This window comes from Telmatherina bonti (genome assembly GCF_933228915.1).
Source record: "Telmatherina bonti genome assembly, chromosome: 7".
NCBI lineage: Eukaryota > Metazoa > Chordata > Actinopteri > Atheriniformes > Telmatherinidae > Telmatherina > Telmatherina bonti.
This window is the reverse complement of record NC_136625.1, coordinates 23,751,703-23,779,319: the sequence shown is the minus strand read 5'-3', so window position 1 is coordinate 23,779,319 and position 27,617 is coordinate 23,751,703. Positions and strand designations below refer to the sequence as shown.

Sequence of the window (27,617 nt, the reverse complement as noted above, 5' to 3'; positions counted from 1 at the left end):
ATTTTTTCCTTGTTAACTTGAGGAAAACATTCATTCATCCATTTTCTTAACCACTTTGTCCAAGTCAGGGTTGCGGGAAAGCTGGAGCCTATACCAGCAATGGGCGAGAGGCAGGGTACCCTGGACAGGTCACCAAAGCATTCTAGTTGAGGGACAAAAATGTAGAAAACACACTAATAAAGAAACAAGACACAAGAAATGTTGAAAATCTTACAATGTATATAATTGACACAAGATCTCAGGTACAACACCAAATGAGACATTTTAGATATTTCTCAACCTCTTTCTGGCATCTATCTTCACTGTAAGAACAAACTCTCCATAGATTTCTGATAACAATACAACAAAAGTAAATCAAAACAAGAAAAAAATAAAGTATTTATTTTCCTCATAACTTGGCACCTTTCAGAAATGCCTCCCATTCTCCGCTCAGTGTAGAATAAAGCTGTTAATAAATGTTAGGTAATCAGCTTTGCATTATCGCCGCCTGCTCTTATGAATGAAGGCAGGATTGAGGCATCAGCACTGATCTGAAATCAGCGCCGTCTGTTTCCCTGCTTACTCTCACAACGAGGGGGCTTCATGTTTACACTCTTTTCACCATCTTCGAACAGGAGTCGGCTTGCCGGGCCACATCTATCTGCATACACACACATCCCCAATCAATAGTCGTTTCTGGAAGGTGTTGACTCTCGTATCGATCGACCGTCTTGTGATGTCTGTGCAGACAATGCCATTTAGTGGCCTCATAAAAGTGCAGGTTTTGCAAGGGGCGGGGAGGGAGAGAGGGAACTTTGAACAACAAATTAATGAGATCAAAAAGTGAAGGAGGAGGGCGGGGAGCGGGGTTTGTGCAAATTTCAGCCGATGACATTGCGAGGCAGTCACTGCAACTGAAGTCGTGATTCTAAAGTCGTGGGTCATCTTTGAACTGGAATGTTACCATCACAGTTGGAGCAATTTCTTATTCTTTTCAGGACTTCTTTCACAGTCATGTTCAGATTTTTCCCAAAAGATCCCAAAAGGAGAACCTGTGTAATGTGCTTGCTAATTGTTCTTTTTTTCATTTGTTTTTAATATGTCTATATATATATATCCCCACCACAACAGCTAATATTGCTCTTATAATCTCAAAATTTACCCCAAAGTGTCAAAGGCAGTCACAGGCAGATTTCTTAACCAGGGACTAACACAAAGACAGACACCAACACACAAACACACAGCAACAAGTCATTCATTAATAAAGCGTATGTAAGAAAAGAGTACCATGAAAGACACCTGTCGTCTAACACGTTACAACAAAGTCACTGATTTTCAGAGCAGGAACGAACCAGATGTTTATCAAATGCATTTCTCAAACTTTGACAGAGCCCCCCCCCAAAAAATGTGCAGTATTACAAACTGTTTGGGTGCACATGGATTATTTTTCGTGACAAGAATTCTAATGGATTGTCCCAGCGTGCAACGACGCACATTAAAAAGCTTGTCCATTTGAGTCCCTTCACCTTCCATCTCACTGTCATGCAGAACTCTGACAGCACACATACACATCAGCAAAGACTAGGAGTTATTGCAGTAGCATGTTGGAAATACTAATTTTGAAAAAATGAGCTACATTAATCTCCCACTGCTGTCAGTTAAATAGTTATTAAACAACGTTAGTCCAGTCCATTTTTTAATAGATTTCATTGCTGTGCCTTCCAAACAAGATTAATAAAGGCTCTGTAGTGCTTCCCTCTTCTGCTCTGTCGGTCATAGACAAATTCACACATTCACACACGATCTGTTACGCAAAACACATATGCAAGCATCCTCCCATCATCCGGCACACAGCGTTCTTAAAATGAGAGCTTTAAGTTTTCTTTGAATGAAAGGGTAGTGTGTGATTCCTCACCTAGCAAGCATCTCATCAGGAAAGGCGTTACACTGTGTTCCCAAAAACATTCCCAAGAAGGTTGACACATAATGAAGCACTGTGTCATTGTCATGTTGCCTTGCCATGTAAAAGCAAAAAGAACAACTCTAAAGGTCATTATAACTGATGAGAAGGAAAAAGGTTGAGGGAATTAGGGTGGGGGGACAAAGAGGCACTCATATAGCGAATGAAAGAGAAATGAAAGGCAAATATGGATATTCTGACGGATATGAAAAGGAATACATCATAGCATACAATGACCTGACCATATCTAAAAAGTTTGGTGCTGCACTGGCTTTTTTTTTTTTTTTTCTTTTCTAGAAAACAAAGAAGCAATCAAAAATATGTACACGGTTTGTTCGCCATGGAAATAGTAGTTATTTTCAAAGACGTGCATGATGTGGCCTTTTCTGGGATATTGATCATTACAGCAATTACACAAATAGCCCGTGACAGTGAAATTATGATGGCAATAACAATAACGCTGGGCTCTTGGAAGGAAAACAGAAAAATATGTGTACTATATGTTTGATCTCCCGTGAAGATGAAAGGATTACTAAACAAAGTGCAGCAGGACAGCAGTGTTTCTGCTTCTGTGTACATTTCTGGTCTATTACAAGCATCCTTTTGTTGTCTGGGCAATCTTGAACCAACACCTCTGTTCCACACACTCTCATCTGAAATCTTTCACAGCTTAGCATGCGCTTTCTCTTAAACCAGAATCTCGGCTTGATGCTACACTGCAAGCGGAGTCTGAAGAGAGAGGGAGGTCTGCCTTTGTAGGAGAGCATGGCGGGCTGAGTGGAAGGATGAATGAATGGATGAATGGAGTGGTGGACTCAACACCTTACCCCTATATTGGACGATTATGTGTGTGTGAATGTGATCGCGGCTTTTAATACAGCTTACATGATGAAATGGCAGAAAGTGCTGACGCGGAGTGCTCTCCTCTTCACTAAGAGAAAGCCTAATGCGTTAAAATGGCTGATGGCTCATGTTGTCCAGATTATCCTCCTTTAAAAGTAATCTCTACTTTTTTTTTCTCAGTTTAAGGTTTGTGAAGTTTGTCTATACATATGTCAGTGTGATTAAACCAATTCGGGGTCTACAGACAATTATCAATAAATAAGTAACCCTATTGAATATAAGTGGAACTCAGACATGCATCTGAATGCCACTCCTAAGCTCCATTCTCCCTCTCTCTGTGGTGTCCACACCAACATACTGTCAACAATATAGTCTAACATGTCAAAGGGAACCCAAACACCAGAAACTTAACATTAGAGGATGAAAACAAGACCAGCTCTAATGGTGTCATAGAATAATGAAAAATAAAGGACGAGAGCAGAACAAAACACAGATGAATTCTCATGACTCCATTTTCTGATCCGAAGCCAAAGGAAGTCCATCCAAGTTATTTTTTTTATGTTGTTGTTGTTTTTTTAAGCTCATTTACTTTAACCCAACTTCTCCTCCCCCTATTTTAAAACTCTCCCCCAGCCCCCATGTACTAAACTCAGTCCCAGTTAGGAGATTCTTCGTCAATTATCGCCCGAGCAGCAGGGTGAGCAGCGAAAGCAGACAGATGGCCATGGATGGCAGGTTCTGTTGGGCTGAGGCTTTCACCCTCTCATTTTCTGGAGGGTACAGATAGAATATGGGTCGGTCAGTGACGGGCGCAACAAGGCGTGGGCCCCGGGAGCACATTTCATCGGGACAGTTGCCACTTCCAGAGCCACTGACATCATCATCTGTAGACAGAGGGTCAGAATATCAGCATCATTTTTCAACATGATCATTTACAAATCATTATTATGCATAGGTAAGAATAAACAGATTGTATCGAGATCATTTCAGAAATAGGAAACCTTCTAAATTAAAATGCAACAAAAGATGACTTTTAGATCTCGGAAATACAATGAAGTTGCACCGTTTTGTTGTAGCAGTCCATTAAACCAATGTCATATGGAAACAGTTGTGTTTGCATTGCATTGCTATCTGGAATTTAACTTTCAGAGCATTTTTGTGCTCATGCATCTGTATTATGCATCTTATAGGGTTTTTTTTATTCACATTTTAGCAATTTACTAGAAGTACTAAAAAACAAAAAAAAAACCTAATCTCAGACAGTAGGTAATTTGTGGTAGCATAAAAATTGCTTTGGTTCTGATCTCTTCGGCAGCAGAACTCCTTGCAAAGTACTCACTGGTATCCTGGAAGTCCACATCCCGACCGTTGAGAGCATTCTTCAGGCGGTTAGTCATGATCTTCAGCTGCATTATTTGTTGGCGTATTGTCATGTCTGGTTTGGTGATGTCAACTTCCACTTCAGGGTTGTTGATCTGACTGGCTATGCCATCACCCATCACCTCAGGAAGATACCTGGATCACATAAGCTCTTTTTAACAGATGGTTCACCTAAATGGAGTCATTTGCATATATTTTGGAGATCAACTATCACTCTGAGAGAATTGTCTTGATGATACGGGGAAAAAATGATGACTTTTTGTGGCTGAGTATGCCATAGCTGAATAAAGAGTATAAATCTGCTTTAACTTTAGTCACAATATAATTATATTTCTTGAATTTACTACTTTGTATAATCTCAACAATTGTTTCATGAACACCATGGAAACAAAATGCATCTGAATGCATAATCATGGTTCACCTTTAAAAACAAACAATAAAAACAACCAGTATTTACAACTCGGGCATCATATTAGAAAACTGGCTTTTGTCTCTTTCTGAGTGACACAAAACACTAAAAGGAAATCTAAAATGGAAACGTTTTGCTTTGGGTTCATTGCATTTGCTAAGCTATAAAACACTGGAGGGGAGGGAACGATACATTATCTAAGAATGAATTTCTCGGCTTACCTGGCACGACTTATCCCGTTCCAACACTTGTCTTCAGCCCCTGCTCCAGAAGCAACTCTGTCATCACAGAGAATATTTGGAAGAGAGATCCAGTACGACCGCATGTCTCTCAGTCTGATGGCTACATCTTCAACCTAGGACAGAAGTGACAAGAGTTCATTCATGAGCTTTTGTGCGCTACTCCAAAACAGCAGCAAGATAATACACTCAAACAAGAGAGCGAGAAAAACATTGTGTCTACTTCAAAAATCATCTGTAGTACTCAGTCAACGGACTCATTCATCCATCAAACAGTCATTCCCCTTTAATCACCCTTCTGTTGCCTGTGCAAAGGTGAAATTTACAGCAATTGTGGTTTAATTAACCATGATGAGTAATTGCTTCTCTGTAAAGCAAAAAAAAAAAAACATCCCTTTGAATGGGCTGGAGAAGGTCAGCAGAGTAATAAACAGAACACTGAGTAAATACTAGCCAATTTCGCCATTTTGATTGAGCTGTCTTCCAACTTGTCCTCCACTGTAACTCTTCCTCCTTTCAATTCATCAATCCCTGTGCTGGTCGTCCCTCCTTCTCCAAGACTGCCACATGACTGGAACAACTGAGGGAGAAGGAATGAAAGAAAAGACAAGATAGGAAAGTGAGGGGAAAAACACATGAATGGGTGTCAGGTTTATCAAATTTTGGATGTGTTATGAAAGTACAAAATCTTTGTACTTGTTGGGTTACATTGTAAATATGAGACCAAAGAAATTCTAAGCTTATACGTGAAAAGGAATTTCTGCTGTTGTGAACCAAAACACATGGTAATGGTCATTTTTTTATGACCCAGAAAGTAACTCCAAGCAATGCATTACAAGACTGATTCACAACTCAAAGGAGTACTACTTGTCACTGTGGACTGTGCAGTTTATAAATGATGCACAGGGAAAACTCTGAAACGACGGTCAATCTGTCATCAAAACTGCCCGGCTCAGAGAAGCAACAAATCTTTAAACATTTACACATAACTATAAAATCCTCCATTGTTAAGTCTGTACTGTCTCTTTGCGTACCCGTAACTGGTGGTGATGTGGTTCAAATAGATTGTGAAGTTTTTTTTTTATATATATATTTTCCTAAACCAATGGTAGTTTATGTGTCTGTAAAACTGTTTGTCTACGGTTTTATCAGGAAAGCGTCTCACACAACCTACGGCTTTTAACATGAACAGATTATGGAAGCGGGGGATAATCTGTGAGCATCAGTTGACATCTGTGCAATCATCACAGCTCTTTCCATAAAAGATGAGGATCAGAAACTGAAGCTGTGTGTGTTTACCACACTGAACCGGGTCAGAGGCAGTCCGCCAGGCTACGGCTCACCTCAAGCCAGCCAGGCTCTTTAGGAAACCTGCACAGAGGAAGCTTTGTCTTTCCTCTTGTCATTTACGCCGTTTTCCACCTTCACCAAATAGGTCAGTACGTTTTTCACTGCTGCCAGTCACTATTAAGGATCATATAAAACTGTTGCCCAAGCCCCATTAAACAGTGAAGTAAAGCTTGGCCTACTGGCTCTGACACGACTCCCATCCCTCATTGGAAAGCAGGTATGTGAAGCATTGCAATGGCCTTCTATATAGCAGAAGAATAGATTTTAATTGTTTAAACAAATCAAGGTGAAAGGGTGATTTTAAAAGCAGTTCTTCATTCCTTCATAAAGTATAACCAATGCTTGGAAATCCTTGAAAGCTGTGTGACTCATTAACCTTCAGTCAACATTTGAAACCGGGTCGCTTTGAAAAGATTTGTCTGATCATAAATTCTCTAAATAAATACTTTAAAAATATTATCATTTAATAAATGTCTTAAACTACTGGGTAGGAAATAGTGTACAAAAGTATGTAACTTTAATAACAAAAACTTCTGTTATTGCGTCAAGAACTTTGTACCGCTCTTTGGTATGAAAAGTGCAATATTGATAAAATGTGATTCAGTGTTATTCATTTACTTAACAAACCTACCTACTACACATCAATAATTCAAAGGACTAACAAGAACAAAGAAAAAAATCTTTCCAGTTAAAAAAGTTCAATAAAAAAGTAATGTTTTGAAGCAATTGTGGGTCTAGGACCACCTCCCTTTGAGTTAAAGCAGATCAAGAAAGTAGGTTTCCAGGGCTATTTGAAATAAGCTATTTATGAATGAATGCTTGCCAGTTTTCCTCTGATTTATTCAATATATTTGGAATCAAAAATACATTTATGTCACACTAGAGATGTGGTTTGTGTGTGAATGGGTGCCCCAAACCCACCTTGGGCAGTTTTTTTTTCTTACGACTGTAACATCTATGCAAAATGTGTAAGATCTACTTTATAAAGATTGCCATTAATTTGACTACTTAGTTTCCTTTCAGTGTTAGTTTCTAAGACACACAGAGTTTGTCTTTTCATCAAATTGTCACAGTTTTTGCACACAGTTGCATGAGAGTTCCTAAAAGAACAAATGAACACCTATTATGCAGTTCATCATGATTTGACAAATCAGAGCAGACTGAGCCTTTCAGGGGTACCATCTTAAAGAGATAAACCATATTTAGAAGAAAAAAGCCTGAAGCAAAAACTGTTTCTGGAAAAAAAAAATACTTATATACTTATAAGACGTTATAGTAGTGCCCTCAAAATAAAATGCTAAATATAATTTAATATGGTACATATGTAAAATATTGACCATATTATTGTACATCTGCCTACGTCCTCAACTATTATGAAAAACACAACAAATGTTGGTTTTAGTGGGTTTTGTTTTATGTGACAACATGTATCAGCTAACTAATATATCCTGTGATAATGCTATAATCATTTTAATGTGTAGTTAGAAGTGTTGCAATAATTCATGCCATTGTTTAAATCCCTTTTGTCTACAAACACATAATCTGACCTTGCTGTTTATTGTGTCCAGGTTCTCCACCATGGTAAGCATGGCTTCTGATATGTGGTTCGGAAGGGAGAGGATCACTTTGTCCACTTCCTTCAAGCGTCGTTCTGCCAAAGTCGACATTGTTTCTACAAAGACAGAAACAATCAGTGGAGAAAGAATTGTGAAATGTTTCACATTGAGTGCATCCCTGTAGAGGTAGATCAATGCGACAAACCTTCATCAACATCATGCATCAGGTTTCAGCTTTTAACAAGTCTACAGCTAAACTGTGTGAATGTATGTGCGCGCTCCCCACCTGCTAGATGCCTCCATTCAGTGTTGAGGTCAGCTTGGTTGGCTAGACAGCCCTTCATGACGTTGCTGCAGTAGTTGGAACAAGGTCTAGCAGAGGGCATGCCACGGCAGTACGGGCAGTACGTCATCTTCATAATGGCTCGCATGCACTCCTGGCTCAGTGGCACCTGAGGTAGAGCACAGACAAAAATAAATACATACCACCTGGAAGAAAAAAACGCTGTTAATTTAATGGGCTTTCAGTTCTTTGAAAGGCAAACTTGAAAAGCACAAGTTGGCTCTGTCTATGTTTGTTAAAAGTCCTGCTATTTTACATAACACTTCTGTTTTAATTAGATGTAAAAATGTACATCTTTCATGACAATGACAGTTGCAGAACAGTGGGAGGTCACCTCCCATCGTGACCTTTTTTTTTTTTTTTTTTTAGCTTGCAAGACACTTTCTTTCAGCACAGTTTCCTTGGAAACCACTGAGTGAAAATTTGCTGTTTCTTTCACAAGCAATGAAAAGGCCGTGACATTGATACAAGTATTCCCGGTCCCTTACTCTGTCCTTCCTGTCTCTTCCATTTCTCTCCCTGTCCCACAAGGCTGTTCCCAAGAGGAAAAAGGCCTTTGTACGTGAAAAGTGAAACTGGGTTAATACCAGTAAGCTCTGTTCACAGGAGACTACAGCTATGCATACAAAATCTCAGGAAGTAGGGTGTGTGTCTGTTAGGGAAAGAAGGAAGGAGAGAGATGGAACGAACCCAGCTAGGCATACAAAGCTCTTCTAAGCCGACATCTGGGCCAGCAAGATGCTTTTCCTGGAAAATACTTCCCCATCAGCAAAGTCACAGTTAAAACCTAATTTGTACAAATATACAGTGAAAATAGGACAATGATGAGGACCTAATGGGGAAACAACGAACCGAAGTTACTTTGAAAATGTAAAAGAATCGGACAGCTGCCGTCTGTTTTGAAAAACTCTAAAGCTAAAATGGATTGTTTTATCTGAACATAAGGTAGCCCACGTAAACACACTCCATCTAACTAGCATGAGTCTGTGCTTAGATGGAGTGAAACACAGTGGAATTGCATTAGAATTGTCTCATTTCTTAAAAATACTTTAAAATGAAATACTTTTTTACAAACTAAAAAACAAGACTACAGCTACATAATCAATTTAACAATCTTCCCCTTTAGGATTGTCATTGTGGGTAAAGTGTTTGTGAGCTGTTTTGGGAAGCAGCTGAGGAATCTGTCCAGACCAAGCTGATTAAATCACTCGTAATCAGTCATGAAGGATGGGCTCTGGTTTCTGTTATATCTGTTATCTAAATTCTGTTTATATGTCCATTATCCCATTGTCCAAGAAGGACACATAAAGAGTTGACTGAGGCAATTTTTTTAAACATTGACTGTCTATATGTTCTTGTTGTAATCAGAAACAACCTACAGGTAAAACCGAGTGCAAGGCTTTACCTGAAGAAGTAATTTAGTTTTGCAGTTAGCTGACTAGTCATTTGTTTGGCTGTATGTAATGTGGTGAAAACAGAACTCACTGATCCAGTTTATTCCCATCATTCTGCACATTTATAAGCTAATGGTGATAAAGAGAAGTTGCATTAGTCGAGTGCATAAAAACACAACACAAACACTAAAATATCTAAGATAAGCAAATTCAGAGGTTTACATGTTATGACACACATTATATGTTTTAAACAGTAGATGCTTAAAATCTGTTAAAAAGTCCAAAACAATGTTTTACAGATTTGTGGAACTAGACTGTGCCAATTTTTCATCATTGATATGTTCAGGATTGTTAGGACTATGTAAAGTCAACGGTCAACAGCAGAGGGCAATAAAGATGAGCAAAAGTGACCCCATTCTTAATAGTGGATTAATTATATATAGTACTATGAGCTAACTTACTGCACCACAGTCATGATGGAAATGTGTCTTTTCTGCTAGAGTAAACCGAACATGGACTGCAGGTGAATAATGAGAACAAGGATTGTCATAATACTAGAATTTAAACTTGATACAAATACGAAGAAAAATAAGGGCTACATTACAGTATATTGCTATATATTGAAGCTATATATAGTTTGTAACTTCAAGTGTATTTTTCTTAACTCTTTTACATGCAATCTTTGAAATAGAAATTAAAACTTTCAACCAGAGTAAATAGTGACATAACATTTTTTTTTAATAACAACAGTTATACAGTAGTTAGTGGTGAGTACAAAGAGTTATTTCAAAGTTTATGCTGAAGACCAACCTAAATGAAGTAGCCTGATCTTTGACGACTGGTGTGGAGAACCGGCATGTACTAGCATGCAGAGGCACTATGTCTAATGAAGTGATCTCATGTGGTTATTTGCACAATAAAGAGTCACAGGGCTGCAAAGAAAAATTTCCAACTATTAACTGAAAAGATCAACACAAACACTGTGTTCCACAAAAAAGGAGAACCGCTAAAATAAACTTTGATGCAAAACTTTAATATTTTTTTTTATCTTGAATGCAACACTGAAAAATGGGTTTGTCAAAATACAGCAATTTATTGAAATTCGGATTCTGCAGTATGTATGTAATCTTACATGTTTGTAGTTGAAACAATCTCAGTTTAACAGTTGGTGTGTTTCATTTGAGCTGATATCAGTCAGCTGTAATGCCACTAGCATCTCAGAGCAGAGGGCATTGCTCATTTTCTTATGATTATAAGAACAAAGCTTTTTATTCAGTAAATGCTTTTTTTTTTCCAGGGTTCAAACATTTATCTTTGATGTACATTTCTTATTGCTACACATTTGACACTAATAATATATTGATGTGGTTTATACGTTATATTGGCAATGTAAAACTTTATTTCTTGATTCTGTCATTGACAATTACCCAATTTTCTTGCAAGCATACTTACAGCTTAAGACAGGATCCAAAAAGTACTTTACTTTTATGCTATTTGAACACAATTAAATATTTAAGTTTATAAATCTAACATAAAAAAGAAAGACTGAAATATTTTGGGGCTAAATCAGTAAATTCTTCCCTACAAAAGGTATTGGCAATCTGTCTCAGTTAAGTAACAAGGGCAGCATCAAGGAAGCAAGTGACACAGAAAAGCAATATAACCACATTCCCAGGCTTAATCTCAAGTCATATGAGACATGAGTCAGATCCTCATTCCTCCAGTTATTTTCTTCCCTCCTTCCATCCATATCCTACCAGTCATTAGCAGGGATGAGTCAGATGATTGCGTTTTTTGGATGAGGAAAAGAGTCAGAGAAGGGAGTGTGCAAGAATGGGTGAGAGGAAGGATTTTAAATGAGAGAGACACTGGGACGATTTTTGATAATTTCTTTTACCTTAAGCAAAAGTGAACACCATCAACAACAACAAATAACCTAAACAGAAAAACCACAAAAACAAGAAAAAAAAAAAAAAAAAGAAATATTAATGTAGAGAATTGACAGAAGTTGTTTTGTTTCTGATTATGTCACAGGCAATGGAAAAACATGTAACATTTTGGAACGCATTGGGAGCACTTCTTTCAAAACTGTGAAAAACATTATCAGGCTTGGTGTGTTTTACTGTGGATGACTTTGTTGATGTTGATAAAAATAGCATTTAAAGCATCAAGTGATGTCTGGAATCTTATACAAAGGCAAATGAAAAGAAGATAGCAATCAAAATTTAATACATACTTCTTATTTTGTTTGTTACCTAGGCAACTGATCGTCTTATTCCATAACAAAAAAGGCACTAAATATATTCAACACAATGAAAGTTGCTTTGTAATATTCTGCCTAAACTGTATGAAGCATTCCTTTGCTTCATCTACTGCTTAGTTGCAACCAGGATTTTTTAAATATAGTCACTGGAACATTAAAAACTCTTATGTACCCTCTAATAACAGCTTTGATCGATTAGAAAGAATGTTTTCTGCTCAAACCTCACGCTCGCAAGGTGATGTAGCCAAAAAAACTTAGTGTATTCCAAGAATTTTTTAAGTATTCTCTTTTTCATACAGCCAAAACTTGTTCATTTTGGCTTCATAGTTGTGGCTCTTGGGGACTACATTTATAAATGCTTTTCAAGGTGAGACTTTAATTTAAAAAGGCAGTGGCTTAAGAATTCAGTAAGTGTTTCAGCTCCTACGAGCACAAGCAAGTCCTTTCAACACACACATACACACATGCTGACCTGATTTTGAATGCTCTTTATTCTGAAGATATTAAGATTATTCCTTTGCTGTTTGCTTGTGTGATTTTTTGACACGTGCCTTTGATGTTCATTCATTTGCTTGTCGATGCTTCACCTTCACAGTACAAACCAATTTCTGTCTGTACCTTCTGTATTACCAGTGACTCTCTCTCTCTCTCTCTGTAGTTCTACTTGTCTTTCCTCCGTAGTTAGTAAGGATATATGAACTACCTCTCCCCCCTTGTGTTATGTAGCGAAATGATCTAGACTCCTTGCCTCCAGAATGAGCCATGCAGTATGTGGCCTACTTCCTGCACTCCCCTACCTGTGGGAATAAAACAGTCCAGAAAAAGTTAAGGACACACCAAGTGGTGTAGCCTACAGCAAAGCAAGGAAGAAATGAATGTTTCACTGGAAAAAGAGACCGCAGGCTCCGGCTCAGATCTCCTTTCTCTGTCAGAAAAAAAAGATCCCTCAAATTATTCATTTTTACCTTATATTTCTACTCCGCTTTGCTTTATCTCTGCAGCTTCCTTACAGGATGCTCTTTTAATGCCTTTCACTAGGCACCCGCATTTTTACATGCCTAATCAAACTAACACAGCAAGGATTCATGTCATCTTTCCTCATAATATCAGCTTCTGTGGAAGACATCTGGGACACACATAACACGACAGAATTTTCTTTTTATTTCTGCTGGTTTACTCCCAAGCAGTGCAACACCTCCCTGAGCAGCATGCAGAAAACATCTTCAGACAGTGGCCCCTTTAATGTGGCAACACATTGCTATAAATAGGAGAGGCTGTCTCATTAGGGCCCAGTAAGTCAAAGTTAGCATTACAATGGAAAGGAGGGGAAAAACTTCAGATTGATATTAGACTTAAAAAGTGACAAAAGGCACCACAAGGTGCAGCTATGGTGAACAGAAAAATAAATAATGTCATTCAATTTGAATGCAAACAAGGAGAATGAAGCAGTGAGGAAAGAGTGAATGTTGGATTTTTTTTTTATATCTGTTTTCCCATTTCTGACTCTCGCTTTCCCTTTTATATCACATTTCTATTGCTTTTAAACAACACAGTTGCAACTGTTCTTTTTCATCATATTTTGCTCAGTGACTTACTATAAAAACTGGTATAGTTGGAGCAGGAGGCTGGGGTGTACGTGTGTATTCTCGTACAGCACCTGTCCGATTTTGGGATGAACATGGAAATAAAAAAAAATGCCCAGCGCAGGGCATAAACTTTCTGGGACTACACCTGGACTCTGATTTTCACACCACACCTCTTAGCAGAAAAAGTTAAACTTTCAGGGTGTGTTCAATTCAGATTGTGTCTTGGATTATTTGGATCCATGGCATCTGCTATTCTTTTAGTCCATCCTCCACACGAGGAATTTACAGCTTTAGGTGGCCTCATGTGGCCCACATCCTGTATGTATTGGTACACAAAAGATGCTGGTCACTCAGTGTCGCTGGCGAGTCCTGTCCTTTCTAACCCAGGGGGTGTCTATGTCCAGGAAGGTGGTCACTATGGACTCAACACCTTGTTGCCTTTGGTGCCTCACCAGGGAAACAGCAGTCATATACAACATGCAAAGTCTTTGCAGTGTGCCCTTGCATGAATAAGACTAGGGCTTCAAGAGGAGAGATCAGTTGTTTGTCTCCTGGGCTAATCCTCTAATTACTTTTGTCCATTTCTGGATGTCTCCACCTCATGTGTGGCACCCAAGGTTTTGCTGTCCTGAACGGAACAGAGTATTTTTTCCCCGTAGGCTGGTAGATAGGTTTGCCAGGGACCGACCGCATCTATTATACAGGAGCTACCACATCCCATAGTGAGACATTATGTTAAATAATATAAAAGACAACTTTAGGTTTTTTACATAACCCTAGTTTTCTGAGTAACATTAGAGAGATGTCTCACCAGACAACCATGGTTGTGAGAAGAAGTTCTTTGACATTCTCTTAGACAGAAATTCGATAAGCGTGCCCCTAGCAGCCACTCTTCCAGTTGCCTTTCCAAGGATTTAGATTAAAATCCATATCCATATTCCAAACGTGGCTATGCCAGTGACCTGGCAGCAGCACCACGTTGCAATCTGTAATTCTGCCAACGTTGTGCTAATTATTTATTACTTATTTATTCCTATTCCTCAGTGAGCCATATGTAGTGCACACATCAGTCAGTGTCCTTCAGTACAACTAAATGGTGAGGAAATAGCTGTCAAAACTGAGCAATGCTGAAAGAATTATGTAATAAATAGGTGTGTGCATTTCTGAAGTTTGAGCATTGATTTTTGTCCAAAAGATGTTGAGTAAAAACATGTTAGGGATCATGAGGAACACTCTGATCAAACTGATCCCCAATGTGAAGCAGCAATATGAGTCAAGCTTTTACATGTCTTGCATGGCGCCCTTATTTTTATGTCGGGTTTCAGTATAGCTGTTATTGTGATGCTGTTTCTTGTTAGTAACTAACTGCAGGGTTGTGCTATAAAGGCGTTGCTACATGCATGTTACTGAGCCATTCACAGGCACATAAGTGTAAGGGAAGAACATTGCATTTACTCTCTTGGGAAAAACAAGTAATAATGAATTTTCACCAATACAAACTTGCTCTCAGTATGTACCTCCTACAGTGGCAACCAGATGACATATATCGCAGTAAGAGAAAAAAAAACAGATTATCCAAATTTTTTCTTTGACAAGTATCCAAATGTGTAGTTTTGTAGTTTGTTCTCCTGCTATTTGTCATTTCACACCTACAGACAGAATGACCTTGTAATATTTCATCAAAAAACTCATTGCAATATTCATATCTGAGGCAGCATCTGCTGCTAAAAGTATGTGAGTATTTCTCAAGGGGCCCTGACTCTCAACACTTTTCTAACCCACCGTATGAAAGGATACTGTATATTTTTCATTGGGGCATCAATACTGGCCACCTCCCTGAAATGATTTTCCAGGCTTGCTCTGATCTTCACCTTACTCTTGTCTTATGTACAGACAAAGCCATTTCTCTTGGGACATATTAACCCTCCCCACAGGCCTAGGAGATATTTTTCAGTGCAGCGTTGACATTAACTGTTGTTGCAGGGGCTGACTGCCTGTACCGTAGGCCATACTTTATAGAGCCTCTTGTTTCTGCCGACATTGATCTGCCACTGCTTTATACTGTGAGTGTGGAGTGTTAAAACAGACCTGTGTGCTTGTGTGTGCAATTACTAAGAAGATATGGAGGCATACCCTTGCAGCACATATCATCACTGAAAATGTCAACATGAAATAGTAAAATGTGTAAAATAATAGTGTTGCATGTATATGTGTGTGAATATATATGTATGTATATATTGTATGGATGAAACTTGCTGAAAGTGGGGATGAGAGGCGTCTTGTTACCTGAGAGACTTTTTGCACCACTTCTTTGCTGAGCTGCAGTCCCCGAACAAACGAGCGAGCTGCCACAAATTTACGAGTGACTTCTATTGTCAAGATAGCGGGTGTGTTTCCAAAAGGTTCTAGTGTCTCCATTCGCTTTGACACACACTCCAGGTAGTCCTCATCTGAAAGTGGCAGAATATATTTCTCAAAAACTTTGTCTTAGAAGAAATCCAAATACATAAAATGAATAATACATTATTTATCCTGTTTATTCCTCATTCCCTTTTTTTTTTTTTTTACTATTGAAATGATTCACTATACTGAGTTAGAATATTTTTTTCCATCAGTCAGTTTTAAATTTATAATGGAAGAAGTAGCCCTTCAGCACTATGGGCTGGACTAATGCTGTCATGCTGCCATAGTGTGACCTGCAGCAGGATCGTAAGTTTTTACACCTTTCTATTACTTTGCACTGTTATAGAACTTCAGCAAAACAAGTGTTTAGGCATGGTCACAATTTCTGTAGAATCATGATGACAATGCATTCACGTAGAGTTGCAGGGTTTTCGTTTGGAAGTCGTGAAATACTCTCCCCAATAATAATCAGGTTAAGTAAAGGAAATGTCAGAATGGAGCTGGACAAGTGTGTGGTAAGATGTAACTTTTGCCTGAAAGCAGGTAAATATGTTCTCTCTGTCGCTACTGAGATAAACAGACCTTGGAAGAAAGATGATTCAACCATACATCCTCTTGAGGCTGTAACAGTACATAAATGTACCTAATGAGTATTTCTTGTTTGCCTGATAGAAGACCTTCTCCAGCAGCTTGGCCCAGAATTCACTGAACATCTCTTCTAGGTTGACATTGGCGCCCTGGTAGTAGACCCTCAAATCTTTGTATAGGTCAGAGAAGATCTTGGCATTGTCAGAGTACAGAGTACCCCAAGTGGAAGTGAAAGTTTCCTGCAGACTTATCATGGAGCGGTTCAGCAACTCATGGAAGTAATCTGAAAAACAAATAGAAAATATACATTATTTTCAAACAGGAAGAACATTTAAGCCATATTTACTCTATAAATAACGGTATCCCATTGCTCTATAACATATTATCAATTCTTAATATATGTTATGTTTTCATTTTCATTAAAAATGTATTTAAACAAATACAAAATCTTAATTTCCCTCTGGGAATATTGAAGTGTTTTTCCTTTATTTCATTTCAAGCTGCCAAACTTATACTTGGTACTGAAAAAAAAGAATCTTCAAAAGAAAATGAAAGCCATTCACACAGGATTGTTCCTTCTCTTCTAAAGCCAAAGGTCCTCATTTATTTATTTTAAATTTCACATGATTATTACACTATACACAGCCTTCTGCTTCACATATTATTCTTTTACTCCTCTATGCTGCAAAGCAGCCATACCGTCTGTGGATTTGAAGCTGAGGTTTGCAAAGCTTTACCCTGGGGTTATCAGAGAGTTGACGAGGCTTTAGCATGGACTACTCCTTACAGAAACAAGACAATCTAGCAGAAAAGCCAGCAAAAATACTTGCTACATAGACCTACCATACATCCTAAGTTTTAGCAAGTATTTTAAAGTTGTACTAACCCCAATTACATGTTAGTGGAGGGAAAATTTAATAAAAAGTATGACCAAAAAAATCACAATATCTTTGACTGAATAGAATAGAATAGAATAAGTCTTTATTTGTCCCTGAGAGGGAAAGTTTGCAAGGCTCTTGTTCTGCTTCTTATTCTATGTGACAACAGAAAATCAAGCACAAAAGTGTGCCAGAACCATCCATCCAGTCATGCATTTGCGGTAATTTCCCTTACAAAGTAAATTAAAGCATGATACACTTCTAAGTGTGTGGGTGCATGTTTATGTCTTTTATTGCTTTTGTGTCTATAAATATGTGTGTGTGTGAGTGTGTGTGTAGCATGAGTACAGAAAATCTAGTCTGCTGCTTTTACTTTGGGGGTGTCTTATCTTTGGCAGCCACTACCCAAAATCTAAAGGAAATGCAAAAAAAAAGTGTTGCTTGCTACCCCCACAGGGGACATACTTTCTTGGATTGGCTCATTCCCTTACATTCACCTCACACAACATCTTGCATATTTGAACAAACACACACACTGTCTTCTAATAGCGCCACTGATTACACACGTAGGGGAAAGTCGGTTGGTGTGATACAAAAGCAAAACTATAAAAACCCCATGCAAAGGGCCTAAAGACAATCTCAGCACTTGTTACATAAGAGTTACATAACACATTATTATGCTAAGCTCACACTGACCCATCTGTGTAGCATAATCTAAGCACTGGCCTTGCTAGATATTCTATCTCTGTTCTGTTTGCCATCTCAACTATAAACAGTAGCCAAAATGCTGCGCAGCTGCTGCTGTTTATTGCTTTTCTTGTGACATTTTCACACACTCCAAGGTAGAAGGACCAATCTCATTAGAGCTGGCGGATTTGAGAAAATGCCTTTAACACCAAATGTTAGGCAGTGTGAGTCATGCTTAATTGTGCAGACAACTACAGTACAGTACTCAGTACATCATTTTCTCTGCTTTCTTTCTCTGCAGTTTATTGCAGATGTGTTTAACTTATATTTCCACTTGTAGTGAATCTTAAAAGGGCATTATTTAGTCTCATTTCATCCACAATACTTAGAAGCAAACAAACAGGAAGTTGTAGCAACAGGTGAAGATTTGCTTTTAAACCCCATTATTATTTATGACTGCGGGGTACTGTGGGTTGGTTTTTAGTTTGTCGATTTTATAACTGCATTGGGGTAAAACACAACTAGAGGGCAAATTTTGGTAAATGGCATCATGTAGTCTAGTTCTCCTCTGCCCTTCAGCTCGAGTGAGTAATGATTATCATTAGTAAGACAAAAACCACTGTGCACGTGTGTGTGTGTGTGTGTATGTGTGTGTGTGCATGTCTGTTTATTGTGTGAAATGACCTTCCTCATTCTTCATCTGTTTGCAACTCTATACCACCAAGAACCCTTCTGATTATGTTTTTTTTTTTGTTTTTTTTTTGGTTTTTTCTAACAGAAGCCCGGCATAGTTCATATTTAAAAAAATGCTCTGAAAAAAACTACAACATTGCAAAGTTTCATTTTATGCATCTATGTATTTTTATTTCTTGCTAAATCACACTGCATCAATTACATGAGCCAGATTTCACACAGAAACAATCAGGTGCCTGACAGCATTCTCCTTCAAAGGTCTGGCAACTTGTTTCCTGAGTTACCAAGCATTTGCAGTGTTGTTAAAAGAAAAGGTAATGCTACACAGTGGTAAACATGATCTTGTGCCTACTTTTAGAACAAACTTCTGACTTAAAACTCAAGATGAGCCAAACTTTTCATTGATGAATTAAAACCTTTTCAATTATTCATTTATTTAGTAAAATGGAAATATTGGTTTATGAAATTTGCAAACCACTTAAAAAAAAAAATCTTATGTTTTATTTCTTATATAGCATCAAAACTCTTGCAGTCAAGTTGCTGCGTTGGATAAACAAGAGTATTTATATGCTTCTTCCTTATTGTACATTCCTAGGTGGAGCTCTTGTCTAAGATTTTTATGGCTTGTTGCAAAGCATTCAATCTTAAAAAGGCATGCTATTTCAAAACTGAGCTGTGAATGCTGATCATAACGTAGTTTGACTTGGTAAACAGCGATGTGTGTCCATTATCAGTACTATCACTATCGGTTGGCGGCTGCTACCCAGCAATTGTTGACAAATTCTTCTAAACAGCTTGCAGGTAAAAGCTGTTCCCAAGCCTGTTTTTTTTGCTCTTGAGTACATTGTAGTGAGTTCCAGACAGCAGGAGGGGGGGGGGGGGGGAGGACACATGGGAGTGCTCATGGTTTAGTAACCTTAGGCCAATTTAGATGTCTATGAAAAGGGACAATGTGATCCCAATCACCTACTGTACTGCACCTCTCACCAGCCGCTGTAGGTCTTTCCTGTCTTCTACTATGCAGCTGCCGAACCAAAATATGAAGTAGTAGGTCAGTCGGCTACTAATTGTAGATCATGTCAGATTTTATAAGCAGGTGCTAAGTGGGGAAGGCCCGACACAGATCCCTGTGAAAGGACAGTATTTGCTGTGCTTTCTTTACCTGGTGAGAAATGTCAGTGGACCGGACGAATTTGTCTAAGACGTGGACACCAAAAAATCCAAACTTTCACCTTATGAAATCCTGTTCCTAACTTATTATAAGCACTTCAATTCCGTTACAAACACAGACTACAAGTTTCATTTATTGTCTGCTTATTCTGTTGCCAGCTGGTTTTCCCTCAACAAGTTTTCAGAACAGGACACGTTGAACTTTTAAATAGACCTCAAAATAAGAAATTAATTTTGTCAGTTATAACTGATTAAGCACACTTAATAATCATTCATTCATTTTCCAAACCACTTGATTCTATTCAGGGTTGTGGAAGCTGGAGCCTATCCGAGCAACCAGCAGGCGACAGGTAGGGTTCACCCTGGACAGGTCCCCAGTCCAACACAGGGACTTTTTTAAATAGATTTTTTCAATTAATTTATATATTTTTATAATACTGATGAAAACACAAACTAATTCGGCATTGGCAATGCATCAAATGAAAGGAGGATCGTAATCATAACCATATAATCTTTTCACATATTTCTTTTGTCCAAATTTAATACCAAACAGGAATAACTAAGGAAAACTGAGGTATACTGATATGGTTTACGATATGCTTTTAACAATTTTGCACGTATATATATATATATATATATATATATATATATATATATACATATATATATATATAGCCAACCACAGACTGAGTACTTGAATAATTAATAACAAAAACGTTTCTGTGATGTGACAGCAGATCACAATAGGTGATCAAGCAAGACTCTACCACCTTTACATTATAGCTTTCACACGGACACAATAACACACACACACACACACACACACACATACAAAACAAATCAAGTGCAGCATGCCTTAATGACTTTCTTCCTGTGATGAGAGGGGAGTTAATGATTTCCTTTGGAATCACTCTGAGCTTCACATCCAGGACACTTTGACATGTCAGCAGTTTATTTTAACTCTATTTCTGATTTCTAATTTTTCCCCTACTACTTCTTAACTTGATTACATGCATGTACACACTCATTAAAGAGCATACAAAATCATTCCTGATCATAAAACTATTCTCAGGTATCCTCTAGTCTTGGATAGGCTCTCAGCCTTTCCCAAATCAATACAGAGCATTAGGCGCTAGTCCACGTGAGCTCTTTCCATGACTGTGTATGTGCTTGCTCATTCCTGTAGATTGCAGTATTCACCAGGTTCTGTATAACATACATATATCAGTGATGTTTCTTACAATCTGATTTAAACAGATCTATATCACTTTCACACATGCATGTGTTAGAAGACTAAGGGGGTCATGTCACACATTTATATATAGGGTTTGCTAACATTTACTCAGACAACACTGATAACATCTAATTAGATTTACACCAATGGTTAGTTACTCTGTGATTGCAATCATAGGCAAGAAAAAAAAAAAAGGGTTATTTTATGACTTCTCTGCTCTTGTCTCTCTGGTTTCTGGTAAAACCTTTTCTGGAATTTGTTTCCTCTAATTGTCAGTTTACTCTGCCCTTCAAGTGCAGGAAATGTTTGCTTAGTTGGGAACATGTTGGAACTCTAAAAATACTTTGTGAAATGTACAATCTAAGTTAAGGGAATAGTCTGATTTCAGAATTATAAGGTTGTTGATGCTACCAACAAAAGGAAAGGGAGAAAAACAAAAGCAGATGCCAGTGCTGACAAGGAAGCTTAAGGATATTCATATTGAGGGTTATGAACAACAAGCGAACAAAGAAGAGTGACACATCAGCTGGGCTTTGGCAGAGCACCATGGACTGGCAAGATAGGATTGAACTGAAAAGGAAGAGCAGCGACAGAATGAATGGCGTAAGAAAGGAAATTTGGCTGCAAATGCAGCTATTGTACATCTATTTTACATCTGACAGTCTTTATTCTATCTCTTCATTTGATGAGTGCTGAATGATTGCATTAGCTGGATGGTTCTTTGGCAGAGAACAGGCACAGAGAGCAAATGATATCGCTTATACCAAGAGGAGTAGAAACAGAAGAAGGGGACATTGAGAAAATAAACTAGTAAGCTATAAAACCAAAGACATGTTTATACTGAACATTTCTACTTGTTTAAAAATTATACTTCTGTAATGCTTCTAGATTAGATCAGCAATAAAATAGCGACTATTTCCTGTCTGGGAATGCCAAGCATCATGATGGATTGTCCAAGACATAAATATAGGAATCCTAACTTTTCCTTTACCAGAAACTGACAATGAAAGAGAAGTATGTTACACTGAAAAGGGCATTAATACATATATGCTTTGGTGTAGACATACACTTGGTGAGGTTTAGGGGCCTAAATTAGTTGATTAAGTAAGGTTTAAACAAGGAGCCGTGTTTTATGTGGTTTTAATGCACGGTAGAGAGTCTAGTACACCACGACGTGCAGCAAAGAAGTTTACCTCTTTCTTATGGACAATATATTTTTTTTACTTTGACTGGTTTGTCTCCATCATATTGTAGACATATAATTTAAAAAAAGTGTGTTTTTCATGTGCATTTTGTTCTTTTCAACATCCATGCAGTCAAAACCATAATGGTTGCCAAAACAAATAAAAATATTGCACTTTTAAAGAGCTAAATAAAAGAAATGTTTCAGTCGTAGCAATAATCTATCCTCCCTCCAGAAACAATAGCGATTCTTTTTTCTTTGTTTTTTTCCTTTTCTTGTGCAAGGACACTGAAAAAATAAACACAGCAGGCTCAAACAAACACTGCTGTCCTGAGTACAGTAAATGCACAAATGGTGATCTGGGAGCCATTAGACTGTTTACGAGTCAGACTGACTCTCCATCAATAACAACACTTATCACATACACGTACTGTGCCCCAGGAACACTGCAAGAACCTTAGTGAGAATTTAGATGCTATTACAAGGTCCCTTAGATTAAACAAGCCAACACATCACATAATGCATGCCGTTTATCAGCAGTCTCTCAGTAGAAACCTTTATTCCTCTTTCTCTCATGTCTCATTTCTCTTTTGACTTTCTCTTTCTTCTCTGCATCATTTATGTTTGCCTGTTTCTTCCTCTATACATCTGGTTCTCTTTATCAACCTTTTTCCCCCTGCTTGTTTCCTCTCAAACCATATACTGTTTTATAACCTTCCTAATATATTACTTTTCTCTTTCCAATTCTGTTTTATTTTTTTGTCACAATTTAGCCCAATACGCTTATTTCTCGCAAGATACTCATCTTCCTCTTTCCATGTCTTGATTTGTCACTATTTTGTTTTAATGTCTCAAGGCGCGATTACTCCTATATTGAATAGTGTGTTTGGCATAATTAGCCGAGCGTACTCTAGGTCCCCACTGACATGACATTTGCATGCAGATAAAATGAGCCAATCAAGTACCAGGATAGGAGCAGATGTCCTTGTCGCTCATGACATCATCAAAGGTGACCCTGAAAGCAGGAAATTAGAAAGCAAGTAGCAGGAGGTGGAAGTGGAGCAAATTTGTTGCTTAATTGTTGAAATATTGTAATACAGGCACCAAATGGGACACCTGTGTCAAATCCCATTTAGCACAGATTTAGTGATTCAAAGCAGGAGATTTCTTGGACACATAATAAAAACAACCACTTGCACCTTGGTAGCTTTAGATTAAACATTGCTGGACAGTACAACTATGGAATAACACATGATATTTTAAATACCATTTTTTTAAAACATTGCTATTTTGGATAACTTTGGAGACAATAACTGTGCGTTTGGACAAAAAACATGGACCTGTGAGCAGTGGAGAGTGCTACTTCACTTCAAGCCCCTATATTAAATTAAGTGTACATTTATGTTCAAAAGACTCCATGCTGATTAGATGAAATATAATAAATTATAGACTAATTCATGGAATGAGACAATAGTTAAAACAGATAATTGTAAATAAAGCACACCTTTTTAAGCTAATGGGAACCATGTTATTTGGTGGCACTACCTTTGTAAAATGCAGCTCCAGCATTTCAGTTGTTTAATGTAGATTGATGTAATGTAATATGTCATTGTGCTGTGATATTTTCAACTCCCTATACACAAATTAACATGTGCTGATCATTCAAAGCAACATGGTCTTTGTTTTAACTCAAAATTAGCAAGAGCATTTCTTTTTTTATTTTATCACAATATCCTATGTCTGATATTCTTCTAGGAAAAAATAAAAAATAAAACAACAGCTTATTCATTCACTATTAACTATTAACTAATTGCACATCAATACTTTGTTATATGTTTGGGAAAACTTCATGATTACAAATTGCTCCCTTTTGGTCAACAAGAAATTCAATGGAGAAAATGTCATGTCTCAACAGGCCAGCTAAGAGATTTTTGAGCTCTGCTTAGATGAATAAATTAGAAAGTCCTATTATAAATTTCAGTTTTGCAAGTACTATTTATTATTATTATTATTATTATTATTATTATTATTATTATTATTATTATTATTATTATTGACACATACGTACACACATAATGCATTTGTTTATATCTGTCACAGAGATGGAATCACAAAGTGCTTCATACATTTAACTAGTAAACTGGTAGATCACAAGTAACATCTGGCTTTTTGAGCTCACACTGAGAGTCAGGGACTCATTTTAAATTAGATCACAGCATTAAGGAGGACCTTGACCATGCAAAGTTTCAACAGTAAAGGCCTATTTATGCTCTCTTATGTACATACAAATACGGACGTCTGTTTCAAACCTTTTTTATGCTTTGTGCATCTTTTATGTTACCATGGTTTTAAGTCCGATCATCTGAGTTCAGAGTTCACTTCCATGTTTTGACATCAGTTGGTTGCTGTAGTTGCAATCTCACTCACACTGCTTCTCTACAAATGCTCTAACCACAGTTTTTTACGGTTTTGTTCCCCTCAGCTTCTACTACATCTTCTTCTTTTGGTCCTTTTTATTTACCTGTTTCTGGATCTTCCATTTCCTCTTCTTCTGATTTTGGTTTGTTCCTTTCCCTGAGTGTGTCAGCTATACAACTCAACACTGCCCCCACAATGTCCAGTATTATTGATTTTTTTTTTCTTTGCATCAAGTGATGGATAGTTAAAATCCTTGAAAACTGACCAAATTATGACCGCAGCTGATGCAGGAGACGGACAAAACTATCTGTCCATCTGTGTATCTATCTTCTGTGTCGAGCATAAATGGCCTTAAGAGTACATTGGTTTTTTAAATTACATCATAAAACAGCTGAGAAAATAGAGCAAGTGGAGGGATAAGAGCTTTGCAATTTATGACCACATTTGGTGGTAATTTGACTTTTTCTTCAGTAAAGGCTGACTCACATTTGACAAGTGAGAACCTCAATTTATGAAAGAGCCAAGATCATGACAGGAATTATGCAGGGCCATGGTGTGAATCTGAATATGTGACTGTCAAAATATACACTTACATACTCTTTTTTTTTTTTTTTTTTTTTTTTTTTTTTTTTAGCTTATCACAAGAAGAGCAAACAAATATCCCTTCAAATAAATTTTTTTTAAAAATTTCACAGGAGCAATAGAAGTGAATGCAGACACACAAACACAAAGTGTTCACACACATTTCCAGATGTCACCGATGGCACCATGAGGCCAAACACCACCTGTCAGGTTTAAGGCTTCCGTCTGTTTAACACACCTGGCTGCCATCTAACTCACAGCTCCCTTCAGTACCATCACACTCGCTCCTCCTTGACCTCTTCCCTTTTACTTTCAGAAGTAATAATCTCTCTTTCTGTTGTCCTCTTTCTCTCATCATCATAATTTATTGTATTTTAAACACACCTTCAAACAAACAATAAAACAAAATGGACAAGAAAAAGTGTCTGAAAAAGAGTCGGTAGAAATGAAGGAACAACAGCACAATAAACTACAGTATCAGTTTGACACATTTTTCTTCACAATTCTGATGATACCAAATACTACAACACACTTCATAAACCACTAAGTTAAAATAGACCTCATTTATCACTGAGTGGGTGATTTGTTTCAATTAATATTTATAATCACATAACTTTTCCTCTACCATATATTTACCATCCATAATTTTCCCCTCTAACAGTCACTGCTACCACTTCCCATTTCTACTGTCTGCTGTTTTCCATCCCTACACTTCTTGAACAATCCTTCTCTCTGCGGAGTTAGCCTTCTTCATGTCTTATTTAGCCAAACCTTTGCCTTACCCTTATGTGTGTCACCAGTGTTTAACACACAATATAGTTTAAGAATTACATTGTTTCAAATAGTGAGACAGTAGCTAAAGTATAAATGTGCAAATGAACACACATTTGCATGCTCACTTATGAAGGGTACAGTGTACAAAGTGTCAGGCCCAGAGATCGCTGTATGTGAACATGCTAGTCCTCTAATCTGCAGCTTCATTGGTGCTTCTTCCAAAGTTCCTGGACCTGAAAGAGTCTTGCTTGACTGGGCTGGAACAGTAACACCCTGCACTTAGCCACATGGTGCTAGTTAGCCCACACCCTGCTAAACACAGCCAGATGTGCAGTGACTGGAAACATGGTACAATGTCACTTCTTGGTCTTGTGGCTTGAGAGAAAAAGAGAAAAAAAAAAAACTCTTCCCAGGATGTCTGGGAAGCAGTTAATCCTTGATGTTTGTGTGTGTGTGTGTGCATGTGTGTGTGTCTGGGGAGGGGGGGGGAGGGGGGGGGGGGGGGGGGGGGGTTCACCATATCCAGTATATCTGCTATAAACTTTTAAGATACGTTGTGTCAAACTGTTGCCTGAAATAGACGTACCATTTGCAATCTTTCACTTCTTAGGAACTAGAGCAAAACACAGGATGTATTTAGCAAGAATGGCTGGATCCTGCTAAATTGGTAGTCATGTGGCAGTAAATGTAATATATCATGGACCATTTATTCCCAGTCTACTGCTCAGCTCTCTTCGAGGATGCAGCCTACAGCAGATGGTTTTTGGACCTCAAGGTCTTAACACTCACATACTTTTCCCTCTGTCAGCTCTACCATCCCCATCTGATGCTCACTGGGGTGAGATTAGGGAACATGAAAATCAGTAATGAAGAACAAAGTGGGAAGGATTTTGGGAGGAGATGAGAGAGGATGTAGATGGATTTGTGATCAACACGGAAGAATAATCGTATTAATTTTCTGTTTCAAAGCTACAGCACATCAGCTCCGTTTGTAACAACTTGCTTGGCAAGCCTATGTAAAGCAAAAGTAGCTCCAAATGACTGCTGTTAAGCAACCCAACTCACCACTTTTGTTGTCCAAGTGTCTGCGATTTTGTATCCGTGGATGTGAAACATTCCAGTATTTAAAAGTTGTGAGTGATGCTTGAAAGCTTGTTTCTATAATCCATGTTGTTTACTGGCTTTACTGTGCTAAATGAACTGTTTCCCTGAAAATTAGGAACGTTTGAGAACTCTATGATGACAAACTAACTTTGAGAAAATTTGGACATCTTGGATTGTCTCTTTTTTGTGTGTGAGTGTGTGTGTGCGTGTACTTCTACTTTAGTGGGGTGACTGTAATCCTCTGGCACAGCAACAACACCTGGACTGAAAAGGAGGAGCCATGAGAAGGAAGGACACAAAGCCATAGAAGAAAAGCAAACAAATCTCGCTCGGCCACTAATCACTGTGATCTGAAAAGGTCAGGCTAACTAGCCAAGCTCAGAGCCCCATCTGACAGATCCATTGTCACGGACAGGCCAAGGGGAACGAGTGGAGCACAGATACACCCCTCCATTAACAGGAGCAAGTCATTAGACACAAATAATTGCCTTGGTGCCCCGGTGTTATCACACTAAAAATCCTTCTCTCACACATGATGGGTTGTAATAGGGACTTGAAATTATTTTATAATTCCAGGAACATATTTTTTGCAATTGTAGGG

The 27,617-nt window shown here is 37.9% G+C and overlaps 1 protein-coding gene across 1 annotated transcript in view; it reads right to left on the bottom strand.

Annotated features, from left to right (window-relative positions):
- Positions 1-207: 207 nt before the first annotated feature.
- The window catches only part of gpc1b (glypican 1b), a 66,574-nt gene continuing 39,164 nt past the window's right edge, over positions 208-27,617 (bottom strand). Inside the window, exons 4-11 of the mRNA XM_079244052.1 lie at positions 16,349-16,576; positions 15,589-15,752; positions 8,003-8,168; positions 7,708-7,832; positions 5,265-5,390; positions 4,793-4,926; positions 4,122-4,297; positions 208-3,666 (exon numbers count right to left, since the gene is read on the bottom strand). Of these exons, the coding sequence (XP_079100178.1) occupies positions 3,461-3,666; positions 4,122-4,297; positions 4,793-4,926; positions 5,265-5,390; positions 7,708-7,832; positions 8,003-8,168; positions 15,589-15,752; positions 16,349-16,576 (1,325 nt within the window). The 3' untranslated portion in view covers positions 208-3,460. The remainder of the gene's footprint in view (positions 3,667-4,121; positions 4,298-4,792; positions 4,927-5,264; positions 5,391-7,707; positions 7,833-8,002; positions 8,169-15,588; positions 15,753-16,348; positions 16,577-27,617) is intronic.